The sequence below is a fragment of the Scomber japonicus genome, chromosome 20, assembly GCF_027409825.1.
Source record: "Scomber japonicus isolate fScoJap1 chromosome 20, fScoJap1.pri, whole genome shotgun sequence".
NCBI lineage: Eukaryota > Metazoa > Chordata > Actinopteri > Scombriformes > Scombridae > Scomber > Scomber japonicus.
In genome coordinates, this window is record NC_070597.1 from 11683739 (window position 1) to 11706653 (window position 22915).

At 37.7% G+C, this 22915-nt stretch overlaps 2 protein-coding genes across 2 annotated transcripts; both read right to left on the reverse strand.

Annotated features, from left to right (window-relative positions):
• Positions 1–897: 897 nt before the first annotated feature.
• On the reverse strand, positions 898–12974 carry LOC128381567 (cadherin-related family member 1). The gene is made up of 18 exons (XM_053341604.1): positions 12914–12974; positions 12663–12665; positions 12394–12489; positions 11873–12018; positions 11727–11777; positions 11393–11482; positions 11220–11306; positions 9812–9928; positions 8526–8669; positions 8331–8409; positions 8101–8201; positions 7802–8005; positions 7106–7258; positions 6052–6216; positions 5433–5500; positions 4058–4286; positions 2722–2976; positions 898–1443 (listed from the first exon to the last, which is right to left on the reverse strand). The coding sequence occupies exons 1-18, from the start codon at positions 12972–12974 to the stop codon at positions 898–900; spliced, it is 2595 nt and encodes an 864-aa protein (XP_053197579.1).
• A 3352-nt stretch (positions 12975–16326) lies between these two features.
• Positions 16327–21831, reverse strand: ghitm (growth hormone inducible transmembrane protein). Its single transcript, XM_053341581.1, has 9 exons — positions 21820–21831; positions 21302–21450; positions 20242–20344; positions 19887–19998; positions 18970–19111; positions 18670–18778; positions 18208–18396; positions 17119–17290; positions 16327–16964 (listed from the first exon to the last, which is right to left on the reverse strand). The coding sequence occupies exons 2-9, from the start codon at positions 21422–21424 to the stop codon at positions 16877–16879; spliced, it is 1038 nt and encodes a 345-aa protein (XP_053197556.1). The 5' UTR covers positions 21425–21450; positions 21820–21831; the 3' UTR covers positions 16327–16876.
• Positions 21832–22915: the final 1084 nt, after the last annotated feature.

The following is a 22915-nucleotide window of genomic DNA, read 5'->3' on the forward strand; positions in this document are numbered from 1 at the left end:
AATCTTTACCAACAGTGTTCCACTAGTGGAGTTAGATGGTTTTCATGTGTAGTTTGTGTAATTTACTGCTGAAACATACAGCTGTGAAACGTTCATATCTTGTCTATGTATCCTCATATATTTAAAACAATACAGTTCTGTACATTTAAAATGGACCCATGTAAATTGATATGAAAGCATTTTTCTAGAATTACACACACTCAAATCAATGAAAGCAACTCTGTTAGCTTGTGTTACTGTGAAAACCTACAGTGGCACATTGTAATGATACAAAAGAGCAACTTCTCAGCTTTCAAGTGGCTGATGTAAAATAAAAATATCAACACATAGGTCCTTTAGCACTTCATTATGAGCGTTGTTTTTCATGACCATGTCATTCATCTACATGCTCCACATGAGCAAGGAGAAATGATTTTGTTTTGAGGATGTATTGGTTGAAATCTTGCAGTAGTTCCATGCTGAAAACATTACAGGGTCTTGAACATAACACTTTTCAGGAAGTTATGCAACTAATGTTTACACTGTGGGTCTTACTAATCCTCTCCACAGGCAATTTACAGTGGAGCTTATTACTGTTGTTAAGAGAATATAATCTTCCTCAAGATGGCAGTGTGGTGAATAATCCTCGACTGCACTACCGACATACTCAAGCTCTTTCCTCTCTTTACCTTGGCAGGATCAACTAAGGATGCACCACAGCCCACTTGTTTCATAACCTGTCTTAAGACATCAATATCTGTAAATCTTTGTGTTACACTTCTTAAACCTCAAATCACCCCAACCTGATCATCATAAGAGGTTCAACTGAGAACTCTCCAACAACAGATGAGCTAGGAATAGAGTGAGTCATCAAAGAATGGACCAGACAACCTTAAACAAGACGTTTGTTTGATGGACTTAATAATAACCTTTGTTGTTCTCAATGATTTTCTGCTCCAGTTTCATTTTAAGCTCTGACACTAAAGCAGAACTGACATTTCCATCTTTGCGGCGGCTTGATTTAGCTTTCTTTGAGCCTTTATAGGCTAATGCACCAGAGATTGTTGGGACTGCACGGGGCCTCTCACTGAGCCGTGTGTTTGACGGAGGTGGAGGAGGCAGACTTGGCGCACTGGGTGGAGGAGGTTTTGATCGAGGGCTGTTGGTGTTCCGCTGGCGGTTGCCTTCAGGGTCACTGATAATGAACTTATCTGCAGGGTTGTTTAGTGGTTTCAAAACAGGCATCTTTAAGTTCCAGGGCTGGTCGTCCCTGGGTCGCCTCTTAATGATGCGACGTGCTGGCATGATCCTGTTTGACTTTGTGTTGCGCATATACATAGCCGTAGAGATCAATGCAGTCACTCCTACCAACACAGTAATGATAACAGTGACCATGCCTAGAGCTTTCATAGGATTGTCCCTACTTTTCAATAAAAAGGCCGCCATAGGCCCCTTGAGAGGAGTCTGTAAAAGAGCACAAATAAAATAGTTTAAATCAAGTCCAAGGGACTAAATCCAAGCCTTAATGCAGCATTTGTTCAAAGCATGCAAGCATGAGAGATGAATGAGCAAAGCACTGACAGAGGAGGCCCAAACAACATGTCTACCAACAATGTATTGCTTCCACACACACACACTCAGTCATCCATTCTCCTCTCTCCTACAGATGCAAATGCTATGCACAATACTAGTTGTTGGGAATGCGTCTGACAGTGCGGTGCATGAGGATTTCGCTTTGGCATGTAACTGATGAGGGTTGAACAAGAACGATGACAGCTCAAAACAGAATGAAGTACATGTATGTAAGAAAAATGGATGTTAAGTGAGCAAATCCAGGTTTAACTCCTAAAGAAAACGTCAATTTGACATCCAAATAATCTGTGTTATGCTATAGAGAAAAAAAAGTCTAAATGTTTTTTAGATCATCAAAGATGGTGTTTTGTTAGTGTGAAATCTAGTAATTACGCTATTAGAAAAATATTTTATTTTGAATATTGTCCAATCAAAAAAATAAAATAAGAAATGGAAAATACGAAAATTGTTTCTTATACATATAAAACCTTCAAATGTGCTCCAGTACTCTTTTACAGACAATAACCAAAGAGTAGAAAAATAGACATCTTCTGAACGTAAGGAATTTATGATGAAATATAGTACAGGTCTCAAATATGTCTCACTTGACCCTGCGTATCACTTTAATATAGTTACTCTCTGGGTTGATTCTGGACTTTTTCACTGAGTTACAGTACAGGATTGTGGATATGCAGATTGTTAGTAAAATGAGGGAGATGACAATGCTGAAACAAATTCCAAAAACAGTCAGCGGACGCCTGCTGAGTCCCTTGAAGTATGTAATAATTCGACCTTTGATCTGAAAAGCACGATACACAACACAGAAACAAAACCAAAAACAGTCATTTCATCATGCAGAGTGAATGAATGAATACAAGATGAAAACATATAATGTTAAAAAAATATGAATTAATGTAAATGATTGAAAATGTTAAAGGATAATAATGAGGTTATTTTATATTCCATATTTGCATCTACAAAAAAAAAATTAAAGATGATGAGGTTAATGAAATGTGACTGCTGAGACACAGATGCTGAATTAGCAGCTGCATAGCATGAAACCAATGCCTCTTCAATGTTAAAATGCTTCAATCTACAGCTTGAGCTGCCTACAGCTAAGGCTTGGAATAGAAAGCGCTGCAAGCACATATGAGTCAGAGCAGGTCTTACCGCCTCTGTGATATCGATATTGACCACGGCTGTCGTGCTGAAGGACGGAGAGCCCCTGTCCCTGGCCTGGACCACCAGAGACCACTTGCAGTCCTTCTGCTTGGTGATATTCTGCACAATCTCCATGGACTTGATGTACGGCTTCAACTTGATCTCACCTGTGGCAGCATTGATGTCGAATGCATTGTCAGGATCGGCCTTCATGATGGAGTACTCAATGACATTGTTTGGTGATTCTGCATCATCATCCACGGCCTGTAAGAAGAGGTAGAGTGACACACAATGGTTGCATATTTTGGTCATTTAAATGATTTTATAATGGAAAACGTCATATTAATTAATTCAATTAGAAGCCTAATTTGAATAACAAAACAGAACCAGAAACATATGGCTGTGGGATTATGTTCAGATAGTAAAAGGGGATGCCTGACAATGTCTCTGTGTGGCAAACAAATCCAAAGAAAGTAAGAACAGGTCAACAAGCAAGAAGCTAAACCTACAACCGAACCGTACAACAGAATGGAATAGATGAATAGAACAGATGTTATATTCAACTCACTATTTTTCATGAATGGTTAATTTTGAATGACAGATATCAGAAAAGAAACCTGGTAGAAGGCTGACATGATTAAAATTAAAAAATAAACTGACATTTTTTTTTGTTGGTAAGATTATGACTAATTTGGGTAGTGTATGGTCTGCATTGTCTATATTTCACCTTGCACTTAAAAGGATTGAGGATGTAAATCTTTAAAAAGAGTCTACAAATACAAAGCTTTAATTGTAAAAAAGGGCTAAATAATTTCCTACAAAAGCAGAGTACTGTAGTTTTGAAACTGGAGTAAATACCGCTGGGGGATATTTCCAGCCTCAAATTTAATACACATTTGGTGCTCTAGTGAGTAATTAGAGCAGCAAGATGAGGTGCAGATTGACTCAAAATAAACCCATGTAAGTGCCCATGTTCATTGTAATGAAGGAACATGTCATCCAGTGTAACAGTGTGGCGCACTGATTTGTTCTGAATAGTTTTTGAAGAACAGCTGAGAATTATATATAAGGCTAATATACAAATAATATGAATGAATGTCACAATCCTAATCCTTTGGTTTTGGCAGTAAGAATTCATCTTCAAACATAAAATATGTATCATAGAATTTCAATACTTTGGATGATTTTAATACTGGCAGTTCCGAACTTCCATACATTATTCTTTAGATGTCAGTAACATTACAAAGAGCTACTGTTACTATCCAGTGATGTACAGTAGATTTTCTGTGCAAGTAGAGAACAATGTATGAGAAGTAAGTTGAGTTGAGAATTGTGTATAACATACCTCTACTCTGACAGGTGTGCCAATAATCATGGTCCTCTCAAAGAGTTTGTCATCAAATTCTGGAGAATGGTCGTTCATGTCGAGGACGGTGATAAAGACTTCTGCCAGGCCGTACTTTCCCTCCGAATCCTCTGCCTTGACGTAGAAGTTGTACTTAGACCTGACCTCTGCATCCAGGGTGGTCCAGGGCTGCGTGGAGATGAGGCCTGATGTTGGGTGGATGGCAAACCTGCAGAGACAGTGTATGAGTCATAAGCACAGCTGTCCATCCCAAACACCCTGTTCCAACGAGCCAGGTGTTTTCTCATGTAAGCGTCCCAATTTACAGCGCAAATGAGATCAACGTCAGATCTTGTGATGACTCACATACTACACTATAAAAAGCAGGATCAAGATTTTTTTTAGCAGCAACATGTAAAAATAAACTGACAATGAATCCACTTAACCTGATGATTTAAAAGTATGGAAGAAAACCATTTTAGCCTATGTATATAGTTATAACTCCTCTTCTTTGTCTAATAACTACAAACTACTGAACAGATTTTAGTAGTAGAAGTTAAGACAGGCAAGGAATACACTGGTTAAAAACATATTTTGGATTCCTTTCTTTTAGACAGATTTCTTTTTAGCCATACTTATTCGTCCCTGAACAGATTTTTGACAACTTTTGAAGTTTTCACCAGATTACATTGGGTTGAGCTTGAAAAAGCTTTTTATTATTGCCATCAGAGAAATGTCAAAGATTTGTGTGTATTTTACACTTTACTTTAAAGTAATGAATTGAAAGGATTATACTACACTGTTGGAGGCTTGTTTTGAGTGCTTTCTAGTTCAAGACCAAGCTTACTGCCATTTTATTCTTTTCTGTCTCGTTTTCTACTGTGAAAATTCACAAGTTGTCTTGAAACTGATAACTTTCACGCAATTAACTCAGGTTACCGCCTAAGCATAAATTTGCACTTTCCCTTTGCTGCATACTGCCTTGCTGTTCAAAGCTGCCGTTTCTGTGGCTCCAGCTGTCATATTGCATGTTAATTGGCTCTCCCTATGTGAGACAGGCCAGGCTGTCTATTTTTAAACCTCCAATCCAATTAGGAGATTAGCCAGCATCTTGCAGCCATTTTAGAGTGAGTTGTTTGTGCAGCAGAGGGGCCAATCATACTGGTTTCCTGCTTATCTCTTCTATCAAAGACACAAAGATTAATCAAGACTGGTGTCCTGTTGAATGAGTTTATCAAACACCTTGAATCTCTGAGCAGTATTCAATGATATCCACTTGAAAATAAATTTTTTTGGTCCATGAAATGTGTTTTGTGGGTGTGTAAGACTGATCAGACTGAACCTATACTGGCAGGAATGGGGGGATTTTACTTACAAATCTGATCCTGATCCATAAATCATGTATTTGACTTCACCCCAAGGCCCTGAATCTGGATCATTTGCCTGGAGGAAAAAAGCAGGACAAAGATTAGAATTTAAATAGAATACTGGCAGGGGCTAAAAACTAAACCAAGGTGACCAAAGGTGGTCCATTTAGATTTTTTTTTTACTGGAGCTCATTGAGGATAACCAGCAAGGGTCTTAAGCTCAAGTGGGACAGACTATAAGTCTGTGGGTGGGGATGAAGGCATAGGTCAACATGATTAACCTTGAAGCAAAATTAAGCTTTTTACTCCACACAGCCTGGCCTAGTTTAGCTAAATTGCCTGGCCAGGATACATACAGTGTAAAGGAATGGACAAGACAAACAAACGTGTTAATACTTCTATTAATTGTAACCCTGTGTGAGCTGTAACACAGAGCATATGCCAGAATGTCACATGGACACAAGAACAACAAAAACAAAGGCTGGCAACGCTGAGATTTTTTTTGTCTGGCAACAACCTGCTTTCACCTAATGAACTGCACCAAGTAATATGCATTTATTGGAGGATTGATGGATTATGTAATCACTTTGGTCGGGTTAAAGCAGAGTTTAATCGTGATTGACTCACTGTTACAGACACAACGCTGGAGCCTCCAGAAGAGTTCTCAGGGACCCTGGCGATGTAATACTCCGATGTGAATTTGGGGATGTTGTCATTTGTGTCCATGAGGTTGATCACAATGTCAGCTGTTGCACTGAACCTCTCAGGAGTGTCAATCTCCACTGCTAACAGCTGCAGAAAGACACATGCAAAGTGTGATTAAATTAGTGCTGAAAATTAGTTCATTTATTGATTTGTTTATTGACAAACAAGATTAAGAGCCACACCAGTAGCACTGTGAGGCTGCAATGTTCATTGTAAAGAAAACTGTTGGATTGAAAAAGTAGAGGTCTATTAAATATGTTTAGTGGTTAGTAACTAAATATATGAATTGGCCAGAGAGAGATGTCAGAATAATTATATAGAAAACATACATCATTTGCAATTAATGGTAGAGGTTTTGCTGCCAATAGACATGGCCCAGGTCATGAAGTCTTCAAATATATACTTGTTTTCATTACCTCAAAATACAGTTTTTGGTATCAACAGTAAATTCTTTATGGTATATGAGAAATTAACAGTTTTTATTGATCATGTAATATTCATCATTAAATTAAAGATTTCAGTTATCATCATTTGCCAACATGCAAATCAGTTAAGGGTTCACAAAGACCATGAATATCTCCACCATATTTTATGTTAATCCTACCAACAGTTGTTGAGACATTTAATACTGATTCACAGATGTCCACCTGCTGGTGGCTCTACAGGAAACATCAGGGGACCACTGACGTCAGTAGCATTCATCCTCTGAGGACCATGAATGACTGTACACATTTCAAGGCAATCCAATCTTAATTTGGCAGCAATAATTTTGATAATAGATAAATTGCCTCTAATTCATCAAGGAAATGTGGTAATTGTGTTGGGTCAGCATCTCATTTAAATGCTTTCTATTGATGCTTTCTAAGACTCTCTGAGAGGTCAAGAAAAAGTTCAATAATAATTAATTACAAGCCTAGACTAAATAAGGATGATTCCAAATTACTCATTCATAATTTAGTGATATATAAACTCTAACCTTGAAGGAAAGTGTTGGTCCCTTTTCATAGTCGATGCCAGATGCGTCTTCCACAATGATGGTCACCTGCGCTTCATTGAGGACCGTCTGGGGAACCACTCGCAGCACTCGGCTCGGCCCCACTAGTCTCAGTTTGAATTTAGCATTTGCTCCCTGCAAAGAAAAATTAACAGCAAAATGTAGAAAACCCAAACAAGTCAAATAAATTATGATGTAGCTGCCAAGAAAACTATGAAATTAATTTAAAAAAAAGGAAAAGTCTGGCAGAATATATTACAGATTATGAGTCATTGAGGCAATTTGGAGAGAATAGACAATATGGCATAATGAGTAACATTTTATCTTGAATTAATGAACACATTTTATGAATATTTTTAAATGGTGTTGCATAACTGGATGTACTTCGAGGCTGGTTAGCAGATATTTATGCAACATTGCACCCAGAGGTATTAGTAGGGTATTTGTCTGCAGAGGAACAAACTCAACATTTAAAGAGAACATCCATTTTAAAAACACTCAAAAAAATGTTTTATATCAGAGCACCAGGTCCTGTGTGAATTATTGAAACTAAAAGCACATTATGTCTAAAGTGAATGTTTTGTTGCATAAATGTTAGGTAATGTACACCAGGAACATACTGACAAAAGGATATACAGAAGTCAGTAAGATGGGAGTGAAATTTGGAAATAAATCTACCTGATCAGAGTCATTGACGGTGATCTTAAAGCCCCGCAGGATCTCCCCTGCAGGAGGATGCTCATACATGGTGACCTCAAATTTGCTCTGTGGTCCGTTCTCTCCATAAAAGGTCGGAGGGTGATTGTTGAGGTCCACCACCCGAACAGTCACCAAGGTAACATCATAGTCCAGTAGCTGATTACTTGGTCCTACCTCAGATGCCTGCATTTAAAAAAAAATCACACCAGTTAACACATTTGGTTTATAGAATAATTTATAAAACTTGGTGGTGTAATTCCAAAGAAAAAAAAAGATACCTTGACTTTAATTTCATATAATTCATTTTTCAGCATGGATGGATAAGTGTTCAGGGTGATGCATCCACTGCTGCTATTTATGTCAAAGACACCATCGCTACCTGAAAAGTGATAACAGAAATGTTGGCAATGTGTTGGAAGACTGATCATGATCTTCTAAAGGTTGAAATAAATAAATAAGACTGAAATAACAAACAACTCATTTTGATTTCTTGATTTACTGTTCTTACCATTAATAATGGAATAATGTATGGGGTTAGGATTGCCTTGATCTCCATCTTTAGCATATGCAGTGAATATTTCAGAGCCCTGCAAGTCAAAAATATTACATATTTACATATTTACAATGCTGTATGCTATCAAAAGCAGTGACATACAGGAATCAGCTGCACTGCTGATGTGTGGAGAAAAGAAGAAGGACTTACAGGGACAGAGACTTCGTAGACATAGCCAAAGTAAGGGGTTCCTATGAAGGATGGAGGCATGTCTTGGGCATCAATTACGTTGATTGTTATGGTGGCTGTGGAAGTCAACACCTGATGTTTACCCTTGTACTTCCCTCCTCCATCCTGAGAAAACAAATGGTAAGGGAAGAAAGGTCATCAATTTTTATCTAGACTTTGGTTCATGGTTTAATACAAAGCACATGATGAATTGATTATTAAATAATATATAAATTTGAACAAAGAACATTTGTTTTTACATTTAGAAGCAAACAGTCATGTGTTCCCTTTCATCTCTCAATGAATATCTGCTGCTACAGGCACTTTTAAATCCCTGTGAAACTAAATGTTATTAGAAAGTACTTACTGCTAAGATTAAAGGCTTTCACTGGCTAACAGTAACCAGATGTCGAGCTTGAAATGGCATGATGAGTTTGGCTTCTGTTAACTAGCTAAATAATGTTATGAAATAAAACAAAATCAAATAATCTATGGGCACTATACACTGGTTATATGGTGTAACAAGATTATATCAAGCACATTAATTCGATGTCTGTTGATAATTGGGATGTAACAATGTTAATCCACACTTGATTGATTAAATTGCACGTTTAGATGAGTTGAAGCTTTTCTCAATTTGATCATTAGTATGTAGTAGTAATAGTGTGGCAGTAGTAGTAGTAGTAGTAGTAGTAGTAGTAGTAGTATACAGTATGAAAGACTGGAAGAAGAAACTAGCTTTTTTTTGTTTTAATGGAGGGATTACACCTCAGGTTACTGAAACTCAGGCATTTTCAACATTTCTCCACACTTCTATTTAATTCATAGAGAAAGATTGTGAGAACTCAACATGTCGTGCTCAGAAAGCTTAGTCGTGACTAAACTTGTCATGGCTATCAACAGTCAGGTTCCTGTGCTTCCTTTTTTTCTGCCAATGTCACATTTGTTTTCTGCAAATGCAAAAAGGCACAAAAGTAGATCCAAGCCCATTAAAAACTTTCCATTTCCCAACGGATTTTATTTGGAAGACCACCAGAATTCAATTATAATGAGCAATGCTTGGAGAAAGATGGATTCATTGTCAAGATTCTTTAAATATTCCCCTCTTTGAATTGATTAATGCATACTGATTAAAACTGCAAAACAACAACATGGATGCATTGGAAACCTGTTACGCTTGGTCAGGATGGTCCTATGCATGTATAGAGGATCAGAGAAGATAAACCATTGGACAAACTCAAATGTAAAGCTTATCAACGACTTCTCACCTTTGCAACCACTGTCACAAAGTGCGTGGGTGTGGTCTCGTAGTCCAAAGTCTCACCAGGTTTGACCCTGAGGATCCCGCTGTGCCCATCAATGGTGAACTTTGCAAACGGTGAGGTCTGGTAATGCAAAGGGTTACACAGTCAACAAGGTTTAAGATAACAGTGGATACAGGTTTTTAATTTATAGTTAAATGTAGCAATCAAATGGAGAGCTAAAAGTCCAATCACAACTGAATTCTTAACCTGTCTCACTTCAACTTTTACATTTTCCTCCATCAGGATAGTTTTGTCTCACAGTTGACACATGAACAGTAACTACTGTGTTGTCAGCTGTTGGCCCGGACAAAAACCTAAGCCCATATTAAGCCGTCAATGCCTTGCTCAAATGTAATTGAAATTTAATCCACTCAAGTAACACCATTTCCAGACTGCTCTCTGGTATGAGATTAATCTTTCCCTCCGTGCACCGTTCCATCACTCAAATGCCCTTTTTCTCCCTCCACATGGCAGCACAGCTCTCATGATGTCAGCTCGACCTCTGGTTTTCCCCCCGAGCGTTAACGGGTAAAACAAAGCCAGTTAACAGTGTTACTGTCCTGGATGATCATGGTGCAGTTGGAATAAGCCCAATAATGCTTTTCTGCAATGGTTTACAAACTGCAAATAAAACCAAACAACAGAAGATCACCAAGAAAAAGTAAATGTAATAATTGTAAAAATATTGAGTGAAATAAAGCAATATCAATGATTATTTTTAAAAGGAAAACGCTTTGCTGAAAAACGCTTGCTGCACATGCTTGCTTGCGTTTAAAATAAGTCAGAGGTTTTGGGAGCTGAGAGGATAAACATGGTAACAGACTTCAGGGTGTATGCCAGGGTGTTAAGAGGTCCAGAGATGTAAGCTGGAGCCAAGCTATTAACAGCTCTATGTGTGATTAGTAAAATCTTAGTCATCCTAAATTTCGAATGGAGGCCTTTTGCAAGGAGGCTAAAATAGCTTGAACTTTTTCAGCTGAGGTCACTTTAGATCTCTATTCCAGGCACGTGTTATGTGTCACGTTAAAGCTTTGATTTAGCATTTTGGGGAGATTTTCCCGCCTAATGCCAGAGTAAAGAAGCAGAAAGCTGAGCGAGACAACATATTTTCTAGCTCTGTCAAGGATACAAAATTATTGATTGTGGATATATTTTGAAATTAAGCCACACACATCTCTCTCACTTGAGCTTCAAAACCTAATATACAGTCACAATATTTTATTTTTTTTTGCCTATAATTCATCACCAGGACTCAAATGTGCCTTTGGCTGACCAAACTGAACATCCTCAGCTTAAATTTGTTGCACAAGGTTTTTACATAGTATGGTCACAACTGTACATCATCTGCATAACAATGAAGTTGTAGAGTCACCTGTAGGAAATATGAGACGCTGCCTCCTGAGCCTATATCTTTATCCAGTGCTTGGACCCTGAAGATGCTACTCCCTGGGGCAGTGTCCTGGAGAAGAGACAAACATTATGGTCAGGCGAATTTTTCATCACTGAAAGTCTTGAACTGGGGTGTATTTATTGGCTATTCTCTACCTCTGGGATATCAATGACGAAGGGCAGGTTTTGAAATTCAGGAGGCTCATCATTGGCGTCAGTGACAAACACTCTTACGGTCTCAACAACCTGAAAGCAAAAAACAAGAAAAATCTCAGCCAAAACTAAAAATCTAACTAAAAATCACAACTAAAAATCTCAAATGATTAAAACAATGTTTTTTCCTTCAACTAGAGACTGTACTCTTATAACCACAACTGTAAAATATAATGGGATGGAGGTTATTAAACTAGCAATGGTATGATTAAAGCAGGGAATCGATGGCAATAAAGTGCAAACAAAGAAAGACATCGGATAAACAGTATACACTTACTTTATTGCGACCATCTGTTATGCTCACGAGCACAGAGATTTCATCTTGTTTCTAAAAAAAGAAGATTCAAATGGTCACTTCAACCCACAACTGTGAGAGATTTGTAGCAGGTTTCTTTAAAACAGGAGTCTCATGAACAGGCTCACCTCTCTGTCAAGCTCCTGAATGAGAGTCACGTTTCCTGTCTTGGGGTCCACCTTAAAATATTCCTTGGAACCCTTTTCAAAAGTCAGACCATATCGTACAGGATCCATCTCTGGATCTGTGCCATTTAGGATGTAGATCTGTGTTCCTACATAGAATAATGAAAAAGAAAAAAGAAAGAGGTGGAAAAAAGTCAAATCGTAACAGTGGTCATTTTAACGTTGGCTGTGGTAAAGCAGAGAAGGTGCAAATACCCAATTTTTGTAGCTCTGTGCATAATATTTAGTGTAAACAACACGTTTGATAAGCAGGGGAGATGAGCCACCACCCATATTGTTTTCTTCCCGTAAGTCTTGACGTACGTCACAATCCAAAAGGTATTACAGTGATTAGCTGATGCCTCAACACCAGTGTGACTATTTCATCGTTCCATCACACACCTAAAATAAACACCTATACTACACTTCATTAACACAATGAGATGAACCAGATTTGTGGCAGTTAAAATAATCATTAGACTCACCAACTGGTGTATCCTCAGAGATGCTGAACAAGGCCATATTCCCATTTGTACTGCTGGGTCCATTGTCATAAAAATACGGAGCATAGTCTGATTGCCCTTTATGAGAAAACAGACAAATATGCTCTGAGTTATTTGAGCAAAGGAGACATGATAAAATGATGGCAAAACCTATAAAGAAGCTACTCCACATACTATATGAACCAGGAAAATCTTACACATGTATCTATATCTCTAAAGGAAATGTTTATGTAATCAACTGTTGCACTCACTTGCTAAAAATGGCAGGAGACGAAAGCAGGGTGAAGGAGGGTGGATATTATTTAGGAATATATTTGGATTTAAGTTTCTACTATCACAACACAAACAAACAAACAATCACAGATTTGAATACGGAGTACAAGCAGCATGAACAGTCTACGCTAAGATGACATGCCCTCTGTGTGTTAAGGGATTAACCAGATAAGAGCAAGGCAAGAAGTCTTAACCACACACAAAGACAATAAAGAAAAGAAGACCCTACCCAAGGTGAAGTGAAGCAGGAGGAGAAACAATAAAGCATGCGTTTTCTTTTCTTTCTTCATCCTGGTGGGGAGCTAAGGCTTGGCTGGCTCATGTGGAAGGCTTGGTGGAGGGAAAGCGAGCAGCGCCGTGCCCTTCTGGAGGCGTCTCAGCAGCTCAGAGGGAAGAGGCTGGGACAGATTCTCAGGCACTAATCCAGTGACGCATCCCTTCCCTTCGCAGACATCTTCTACCACATTGCTCTCACTTCAATTTCTCCTGAAAACTACACGTGGAGGGGGAGGGAGTTCAGGTTTCACACAATATGGTGTGATTATCACCTAGGCACACATTTGACAATGTACACATTAGGCACTGCATCCCTATCACTGTTAAATTACAGACTTTGTGACATCATACTTGCGTCTTACAATAACATGTTTGAAATCAGTGATGCTTTCGGTTTATATAATAAATGTACTGATGCTTGTACAATGGGTACCTCAAACAAACAGCCTTGTTTCTGGTCAGATGCTGCACCATTTGTTTATCATTTTTATTTTTAAGTACACATGGCACACTTGGCTCCTCTTGCTGATATTTTAAAGGGTTTCAAAAAACTGATACCAGACCTAAGCTTTCCGTGGCTGCTCTCCTTGGCAACTCCCTGACCAAAACGTGCCTCTACTGCACTTGTGGATCTCAGATGCACTTTAAGGCGAGAGGCTTTCTTTGGCTTCTGTTAATCACTAGCCTCAAGACACAAAACAAAGCTTTTAAAAATAGTAAGCATAGGCTGTCAGCATTATTTGATTTTATCATTTTGAGCTTCATATGCAATTTATATTATAATTAGCATCCACTGCTGTCAAATTAGGAAGGAAACAGCCCAAAAATAAACAGCTGATTGGATCGAAAAAAGAGAAGAACATGTGACACTCTCAGGGTGTCAAAGTGGAAAAATTGAGTGTGATGTTTTGATCACCCTTCACTGGATCTGATTACCATCGCCCAAATATCATACTTCTAATTTTTCAACACGATTTCCACTGCGGCATTGCAAGATTTTTGGCATCTTCAAAAAAAAAAGAGAAGTGGATTTGCAGGTATCATGTGAGTGCACATTTGTCTGCAGGTTCAGGTGGTGGAGGTGTGTTAATTGTATTGACTTACTCACTTAGAGGTGTAGTCTTGTGCACTTCCCGTATTCACAGGTATAAAAATAGCATCTGACGTTCAATGACACACTCGTGCATCTTACTGGTAACCAACCAATGAAAATTCAGCTCTATTCACTAAAATAAATGCAGAATCCATGGGCTGCTCAGTGTTTACAGTGGAAGAATGAATCTGTTTCATGAACAAAGCAAGTTGTTTCATGAACCAAGGGGGGAAGGGGATCTTTTTAAGATATAAGGTAGAAAATAGTGCTGAAAGATTTTTTACATTAGTAAAAAAGTAGGAGTACTGGAGTATAAAAGTACTCTATTACAAGTACACATACTGCATTCCCACTATTAGTATTATCAGCAAAATGTATGAACTGAACATTAACATACAGTTTACACATTAAATGTGTTTTGTTGTAATATTTATAGTTGGATTTTTATTACTGCTTTCTTTACATGTAACAAATATTTTAAACATTGTAGCTGGTTGAAATGGAAATAATTCATCATTTTTATATTAATTTATAACAATGCATCATTTTTTAATAAATTGGTCTTATGGCTTCTACAGAAAATACGACTCTGCAGCAATTAATTAAATGTAGTGGAAAAATAACGTTTCTAACTAAAATTTCAAACTGATATGTGGTTGAGTTACATAATTCATACATTGGCATATTTATTAAGTATAGAGTAGTTTTAAATAGAAATCATCTAGTTAAGAACAACTACCTAAAAATAGACCTATATTCATTAAGTGAGCTCATGTAATTACTTTACAGATACATATTGATAAAATCTAAATATTAGTTAACATGCTGAAGAAGCACAGAACAGAAATGAACTGAATTTTGCAGGTTTAGGCTGATATAAAAGCAACTTCAGTTTTGTGCGATTATGTAAAAGAAAGTGCTCATGAGGTCAGAGTTCTTTGTATTGTGGGTTAAAGTGGTGGACGTATAATATAACTACAACTGGAACCATGAATCATTGTCCTCTGAACTTATTTAAAGCCTCTCACTCTCTCCCACACACAGAATATCAAACCTATAAGCAGTAAAAAACCTTGGACCCCAGCCCTATATTTGTCATCAATCTGAAAATGACTGACAGAGGGCAACTTTTATCCCCAGTAATGGCAGATCTCCACATGTTGAAGCTTTCCCCAATCTCATCCATTATTGCCTTCTTTATCCCCTCCATCTGCAGGATTTTTCAATTCACAGCCTATATCAATCATATGTGTCCTAAACGTTAATATGATCTGAGATTGAAACACTGTCAGGCAGCTGTGTGCTCCACGTGTGCATGCTTTAATGAAGCACCTGCATACAGATGTTAGCATCTGTTGCAAGGGCCCCGGTTTGGAGGTTTAATTTTAGAGGAGCACCCAGATGGTGGACAAGAGGATTACGACGCTAAGCCTTTGTCATCTGCTTCTACACACTGACTGTTTATAAGAAAATACAAGGTGGACCCCCCTCTGGTCCTTCAAAGCCTGTTCAGAACCACTGAGCGTGTGGATGACTAATGACAAAAAATATGCAGGTTTTAAGATTATTAATCAGCAGAGATGAGAGGTTAAGAACATTTCCTCACACTGATCTTAGACACTGCTCAGTTAATCTGCTGCTGCTCTAGTTGTTTGTTTACAGGTCATTGAAGTTGTTTACAAGGTCTAATACATTTCTTATAATTACCCAAACTCAATTATCATTACCAAACCAAAAGTCCTTTCATGCAAAACTACATACTTCAAACAGCAGCAAGCAGGTAAATGACTTTATATTCGTGTTCAACCAGTATCAATGTAAATTTATGATATAGTTATATTTTATATGTTAATCATGTTGCTTTACAAGATTATTATTAGTTGACCAGAAAAGAGGAAGGACATTTTAAGAGCCAAAACTCCTCTATTATCACAGGGCCACAATGCAGTTTATCAATGAACAGTACCAGTCAAAAATTTGGATGCACACGCACAAATGTCTTATTCAAGTGATTGGATAAGTGAGTCAACATGTTTGGCTGGTACTGTATAAAATAACAGCAGGACCCTGATGATTCAACAGCTACATGGAATTCAGCCATCATTAATCTTAAAAAATATATATCTAAAAATCTAAATCTAAAAAATATATTCAATAACTTAATATTAACACCTGTGCTTTTCCTAACCTGATACGACAAAACATCCTGTGTCATTGCTCTGCTTAATTTTTAAAAAATTGCCCAAAAATTATTTAAAAAACAGACTGAAAACTTTCAAACTGAAAACTTGTTTATTGAATGATGTAATCATTGAAATTATTGCATTTTTTTCCTCAGAAATATATGAACTAATCAATCACAGAAGTGCAGCATAACACAGCTTTTTTAAGGTACTGGAAATCTGGAGCAGTCTATGGTTAATTCTTCATGAACTTTCACCCTCATTATAAACCAAACACATACCAAGTGGAAATAAATAGAAATTATAACAAACAATACAGATGATCTCTGAGACAGGTGATGCTGACAGGTCTATTGAACCCATCTGAAAGTCCAGGTTGAACCAGATATTTCCACAATCAGACCTCTGTTTAAGTGTGTTATCAAGACAGAACAATTTGTCTTCATTCCTTGGACTGGCAATGTGTAGCAGATAGTGCAATCCTCAGATTTGCAAAGCATTCATGTTCTTCATGTAAATTACCAGTTAGATAATAGTTGTCACTAAAAGATAACACCTTGTGTATGCTGCTAGAAATGAAACATGACATTGTTCAATTCTGTGAAGGTGAAACTGAAGCTGAAAGTCACAATCTTTCCCTTTACTTCCTTCTGCCACCACCACCACCAGACAGAATCATCACCAGCCTCATGAAGATGTTCAGTGTGTCCATGTAAATCCCCATACACCTGCAAGAATAAGAAAACCCATATTTTACTGCAAATATAAGTACAGCAGTACTGAGCAGAAAACTACATAAGAAGTCAAACATTTTTTCTGGTATAAACATATAATTTAATCCACTTTACTGCATTTCTATAAGAAATTTATGGAGTAACTTACGAATTAATGGGGTCATATTTCTGTACACCATAGAGTGGGTATGTCTCTGCCCTCTTGATGACCTTTTGTGTATCATAGAGGAGGAACATGCTGAACAGGACCAGGCCTCCATAGATGGCCACAGAGTACAGGCCCGCTCCAAACGCTGACGTGGGCGGCAGGAACATTGATCCTGGAGACAGGAAACAAGATAAATACAGATTTTTTTCCAGAGGTGGATTCAAGTTGGCGGCAGACAGACAAAGGCGATTGTCTAATTACAATAAATTAGGTAGGTGATTGATCATCTACCTACCTTCAGTTATTATTTGTTTATTATCCTTATCTTAGGATTTGGTGACTGAATTGAAAAGCATCATACGTGGAAGACGAGCAAACTTTGATACTCCTGTTTCCACAACTACCACCTAATGTGATTTCTTCTACACTGACTGAACATGGTGGGGTTTTATTTTTAAGAAAACAGAAAGAGACATTTATATTTAGCAAGCTATTTGTTTCTTGTTCTGCACCTGGAATAAACTGAGGTTGGATGTGAGAACTAACAGCTACTTTGCTATAATTTAAGTGTGTTTAGACATTCATGTAACGCCAAAGTAAATTAACCTGTGTGGAAAAAGTGCCATCATACTATCTGAACATGGGAACGTGTAACTGATGTGCCGTGACATCACCCTTTAAATAAGCTAATTGCTATAGTGCATGCTAATTAATTCATATGGAACCCAGATATTTTCCTATTGTGTTACATGAAGAAATATTTAATTTGCATAAATCAGATGAACTGTTTGTGTGAAAAATTACACGTAGAGTGTGATTTATTCATCAAAATTTGTTGGTAAGGGATTTTGAACTGATGGAGATGTGAAGTTTCCCATACGGCACTGCGGGGTCATAATCACGATAAAAACACTGAATATCTGACATTTAATACTTAGCTGTAGTATTTAATTTAGTTCTTGGTGGAATAATTAATGTCATTTGACTTGGTCACGATGTTCAAGCTTCTTTAATTTATAGTTCAATTTAAGTAAAGACACAGAACTGTCTTTATGCTGTATTTGTGGGCTGAGAATGTATTCTACTAACCAATAGAGGAGGCGAAGACGACTCCAAAACCAACAGCCAATGGACCACCCATATTGAGGAACTTCTCGCTTGGGGCACACATGGCCACAGTAGATAGCCCTCCCACAATGCCTGCTGTGTACCAGGCGGCCCTCATCATCAGAGGCCCTCCCAGGAGAGTAAGGGGTGCGATGACAGCACCCATCACACCTTATGAAGAAATAAAAACAAAAAGGACAATACCACATTTAAAACAACAACAACACCACCACCACCACCACCACCACCACCACCACCACAGGTCTTTGTCACATGTTTAGATGCACTGTAGAGGTTCCTAATATGATAGCAGCTCTTACTCTCTGGGGCTTTACATCACTGCCCTCTAGTGTTTAATTGAGGTAATTACAAAGCAGAAAAACCAGGTCTGAGGGGGACGAGACAACAGAATAATACTTTTTCATCAGATATTATTATACAAACCTGCATGGAGCATCCAAGCGAGGTGTTTGGGCATTGGGCTCTGTTCATATGAAATGGACCTGACCAGCATACCAGCACCAATCATGGCTGCAAAAGTTGCTCCAATAGCCTGGGTTAGAACAAACAGTAGGAGTTCATATTAAGAATCTATAAATTCTTCTTTTACCTCTGAAATAATATTCAATGCAGATATTATTAAACCAGCTTAATAATTTATCAGTATTTAATTCTAATGTGAAATAAATATTGCAAGTCAGCCATCTGTCCATGGTGGGTCTGCTTTGAGTTTATAAAGCTCACCAGCCAGGATCCTCTCATCATCAGTCCCATGAGTGCTGGGGTCCTGCTCACTGCTACAGCTGACAGAGCCGTCAGTCCAACACTGCCTGCAAAGTACATGTAGGTGGAGTGGATCCTGTCCTTCACATACTGAGGCCAGATCCTGCACAGAGAGGAAAAGGGCAATTCGCACAATAAATTATTGTACTGTACATCTTTTGCACACATGCAGCAAACAAAAAAGTGAGGGATGCACCGATATGAAAATTATTGATACCATTACAGTTTACAAAAATATCTGCAGATGCCGATATGATCATTAAGGCCTTTAGCACTAAGCACTAACCACTAACCTACCATTATTACTGCATTTATGTACTTTATATTGTTGACACTTCCACAATAATGAAACTTTACGACAACTTGATTTTTGATGATGACAATGTAGATTTAAAACACTATCCCACCTTAAGCAGATTATTTTGTGGTTATTATAAAATAAATAAATGCATGATGACTTAATAACAATACAGGCTGAATATGAATATGGCTGTTGACAGTATAGAAGCAATCACATCCTTCCTTAAATATTGTACTTTATTTGCAATGGGAGTGTTTCCTTTGTTTGAAATGTTCCTAGAGCAGGCCATGTTATAGACTACAATGTCCACACACACACATCCTTCCCTGTAATTTTATTGGTAAAGTTATTTCTGTGGTGTTTGTGTGCTTTTTTCTCTCTCATCGTGCCATGATCTGCTCCTCTCATTAATGTTACAGGTTTGCCTCTTTCTGTTAGACTTCGGTGCACAATTAAAAAAAAAGTGTCACCAGCTTTTTGCATAGTTTGGAGCATGTGTCATGTATACCTGCTAACAAAATACATACAGGTTGGCAGATCTGGCTTGAAAATGAAACTTGAAACTGCTGTTACTCACACTGCTTTTTCAATGGCACCGATTTCACTGGACATGCCGAGTCCGTAGTAACACAGAGCTCCAAGGCCCACTGCTGCACCTCCAGCCAGAAACATTCTTCCCATGCTGTCAACTAGAGCGAGGACAACAGTTATTTTGAAAATGTGCGCTATGAAATAAATCATATTACTTTAAACAGGTTTCAAACAAACATTGTGACTGTAATAAGAAATGGTTGCATGACAGTTATTTAATTTTCTTTGAAAGAAAGCTTAAAACTATGAACTTCATGAATACTGACACAACTATGGTTTCTGACCACTGTAACAAAAATCCTGATAACAAAAACATGTTGTTTGCAAGTGATAGTATTTACTTCTAATGGCGGTATCTGTTGCTGGCTCAAAAGCTGCTTCTTTGAGCTGGTCTCTACTTGTCCTTACACGGCGGAAACCAAATCTGGCCTTGGAGGAAAAGCCCTGGAGAAAGAACAACAACTATTACACAAAACTGCAAATGTTGATTTAGTTAGCCTGAAAAGCAACTTGGGCAACATGCAACTGGCCAATATTAGGTTAAAGCGTCACTCATTCCACATTTAAAATATTTACAACTGCATAAATGAAATAAGTTCTATAAAGCCTTTGTGCCTCCAGGGGGAACAGCACAAATTCTGATTAGTTGATGTTGCTGTAGCAGCACTGGTTGGGGCTGAAGATTACAAGTTTGACAATGAAAAAAGGGCATGTAGAGTTAGAAAGAAGTGATGTTACCAGACCTCTGTAGCCTGCAACTCATGTCCGCTTGAGGCTAGTGTCTCGAGGGGTAATGTATTGATATTTGCTCATTTTATTAAATCTGATGTAACAGAGAAGCAATGCTTAATCAGAGTACTCTTAAGGAAAACTCACTTAAAACTGATGGGGAAAAAAGACTGGTTACTACTAGGCTCAAATTTGCAAATTAAGATTTATTGTTAGCCTTCATGCCACTGAACTGCTGCCAACATATTTAATTTTGTGAAGATGTCCATTCTGCCTATATATCAGGCTACAGTTGTCTACCCTCAGTGTCACCCTTCTTCTAATGACTTTGATTCCCTCAGGACCCCGGAGAAGGGAAATTGTCAAATTTTAGGCCTCAAACTTGCCAAACAAACAATTTCCAGTCGCATAAAATTTAAAGAGGGACATTTTTCTGTCTAATTCTGGCCCAAGCATCAACTTCAGTTTCTGGTCTTTGTATGCCAAGAAAGAGAAATTACAAGACAAGAAAACTCTGATATGGATGTGTGGTATTAAAAGCATTTTGAAGCTTGTAATTGTTCACTATCTGATGCAATCACATCGGTTGCTGTGAACCAAGACTCAACAGTTTCTTTAAACTAATCTTATGTCAGGTAGCCTTGTATGTCTTCCTGAGGTGTAACTCAGTACCTGCTGGGGCCTGAGCAAAGGTGGACAGGCCTTCAGGGTAGGTGTTCTCAGGGCCGGTGTCAGCACAGGACGTAGCCCCGCGAGGGGGAGGCTCCTCAGGCATGTTAGCCTTGCCACCAACATGGTCAAGACGGTATATTATCCTCTATCTGAAAGATAAGCAAACAGAGATGAGACAGGGGTGAGGGTGTTCTCTCTCTATGTTTTTATTTGCGTCACAATCCTGTTAGGTAGCAAGGTTAAACTAATCAAGCAAGGACACTGGAGAGTGTGTGATGAAGACAAACTTATATATCGTAACATTTAATGTGTTTTATATCACATGTAGCGTGCGTTAACTACGCTGGCTAACGTTAGCTTGAATGACATAAGTGCGTAGACTCCAGTAGCTGCATAGTCTTTAAACTACAGGTATTGCGGTGCTTAGTCTCCTAAATGCATTAACTGTTAACTTAAAATTTAGTTTCCCGCTGTAATATTGTTGTTTTTTAAGATACATAGCTGTAAATTAAGCTTACCGAGAGAGCAGCAGTCCGTCTTTCACCTTTCTAGATACAAGTGACGCAATTGTTTTGCAACCTTCGTGAAGATTCCCAATGTGTACGTCATCATTACGCGACAGGTATGATGGGGAATGTAGTTTTAAATCAGTCGGCGCTTCATACGCCTACAATTCGGCTTTCAAATCCTGTACTCACCCTTCAGTGATATATTATTATACATTATATCATTGTTTTATTATTGCTGATCATGTATAATAACACTACTACTACTACTACTACTAATAATAATAATAATAATAGCCTAATAATAATAATAAAAACAACCTTTTCTACTCAGAAGACTCAATGTGATGAAAACGTGATGAAAAGTCTCAAAATAATGATTTGGTAACTCAAAAATAATGACTGAGCCTAGTATCTCAGAATAATGAGATCTAGGCCTGTCTCAAAATAATGACTATCTTATGACTTAGGCCTATTTGTATCTCATTATTTTGAGATACTACACTCAAAAAAGTGCTGGGTTGTTTCTGTAAGCATATTGTTGGGTTGTTCATGCTGGGTCATAATTCTGGGTTGTTTGGGGTACTGTAAACACACTGTTGGGTTGTTTCATGCTGGGTCAAAGGGGTTGTAAGGGGTTCATTCACAGCTGAACAGCTGGTTGGGTTACGTTGACCCAGCCGTTACGTTGACTCAGCAGTCATTATTTTGATATAGTCATATTGAAATACTGAGTCATTATTTTTAGAAGGTTTCTCATTATATTGACTTACATGATCTTTTTTGCCGTCGCATTGGCGGAAATGGGCTTCGATATGAGTCTAATTATTTCTTTGTGTTGTGTGTTCTACGTTATAAATAGCCTACTGTAACGCTTTGAGTTTCACTATTATAGTTATATTATAGTTATTATTATTATTATAGTTATTATTATTATTATCATTATTATCATTATTATTATTATCTTCATCAGATGGTGTTAATGTAACTGAAAAAGTGAGACATTTTTAACTCCTTTACACAATGTTGTTAAGTTAAATTTAAAAAAAATCTATAAATCATATGAAAGTGACTACGTTAATATAATATAATATAATATAATATAATA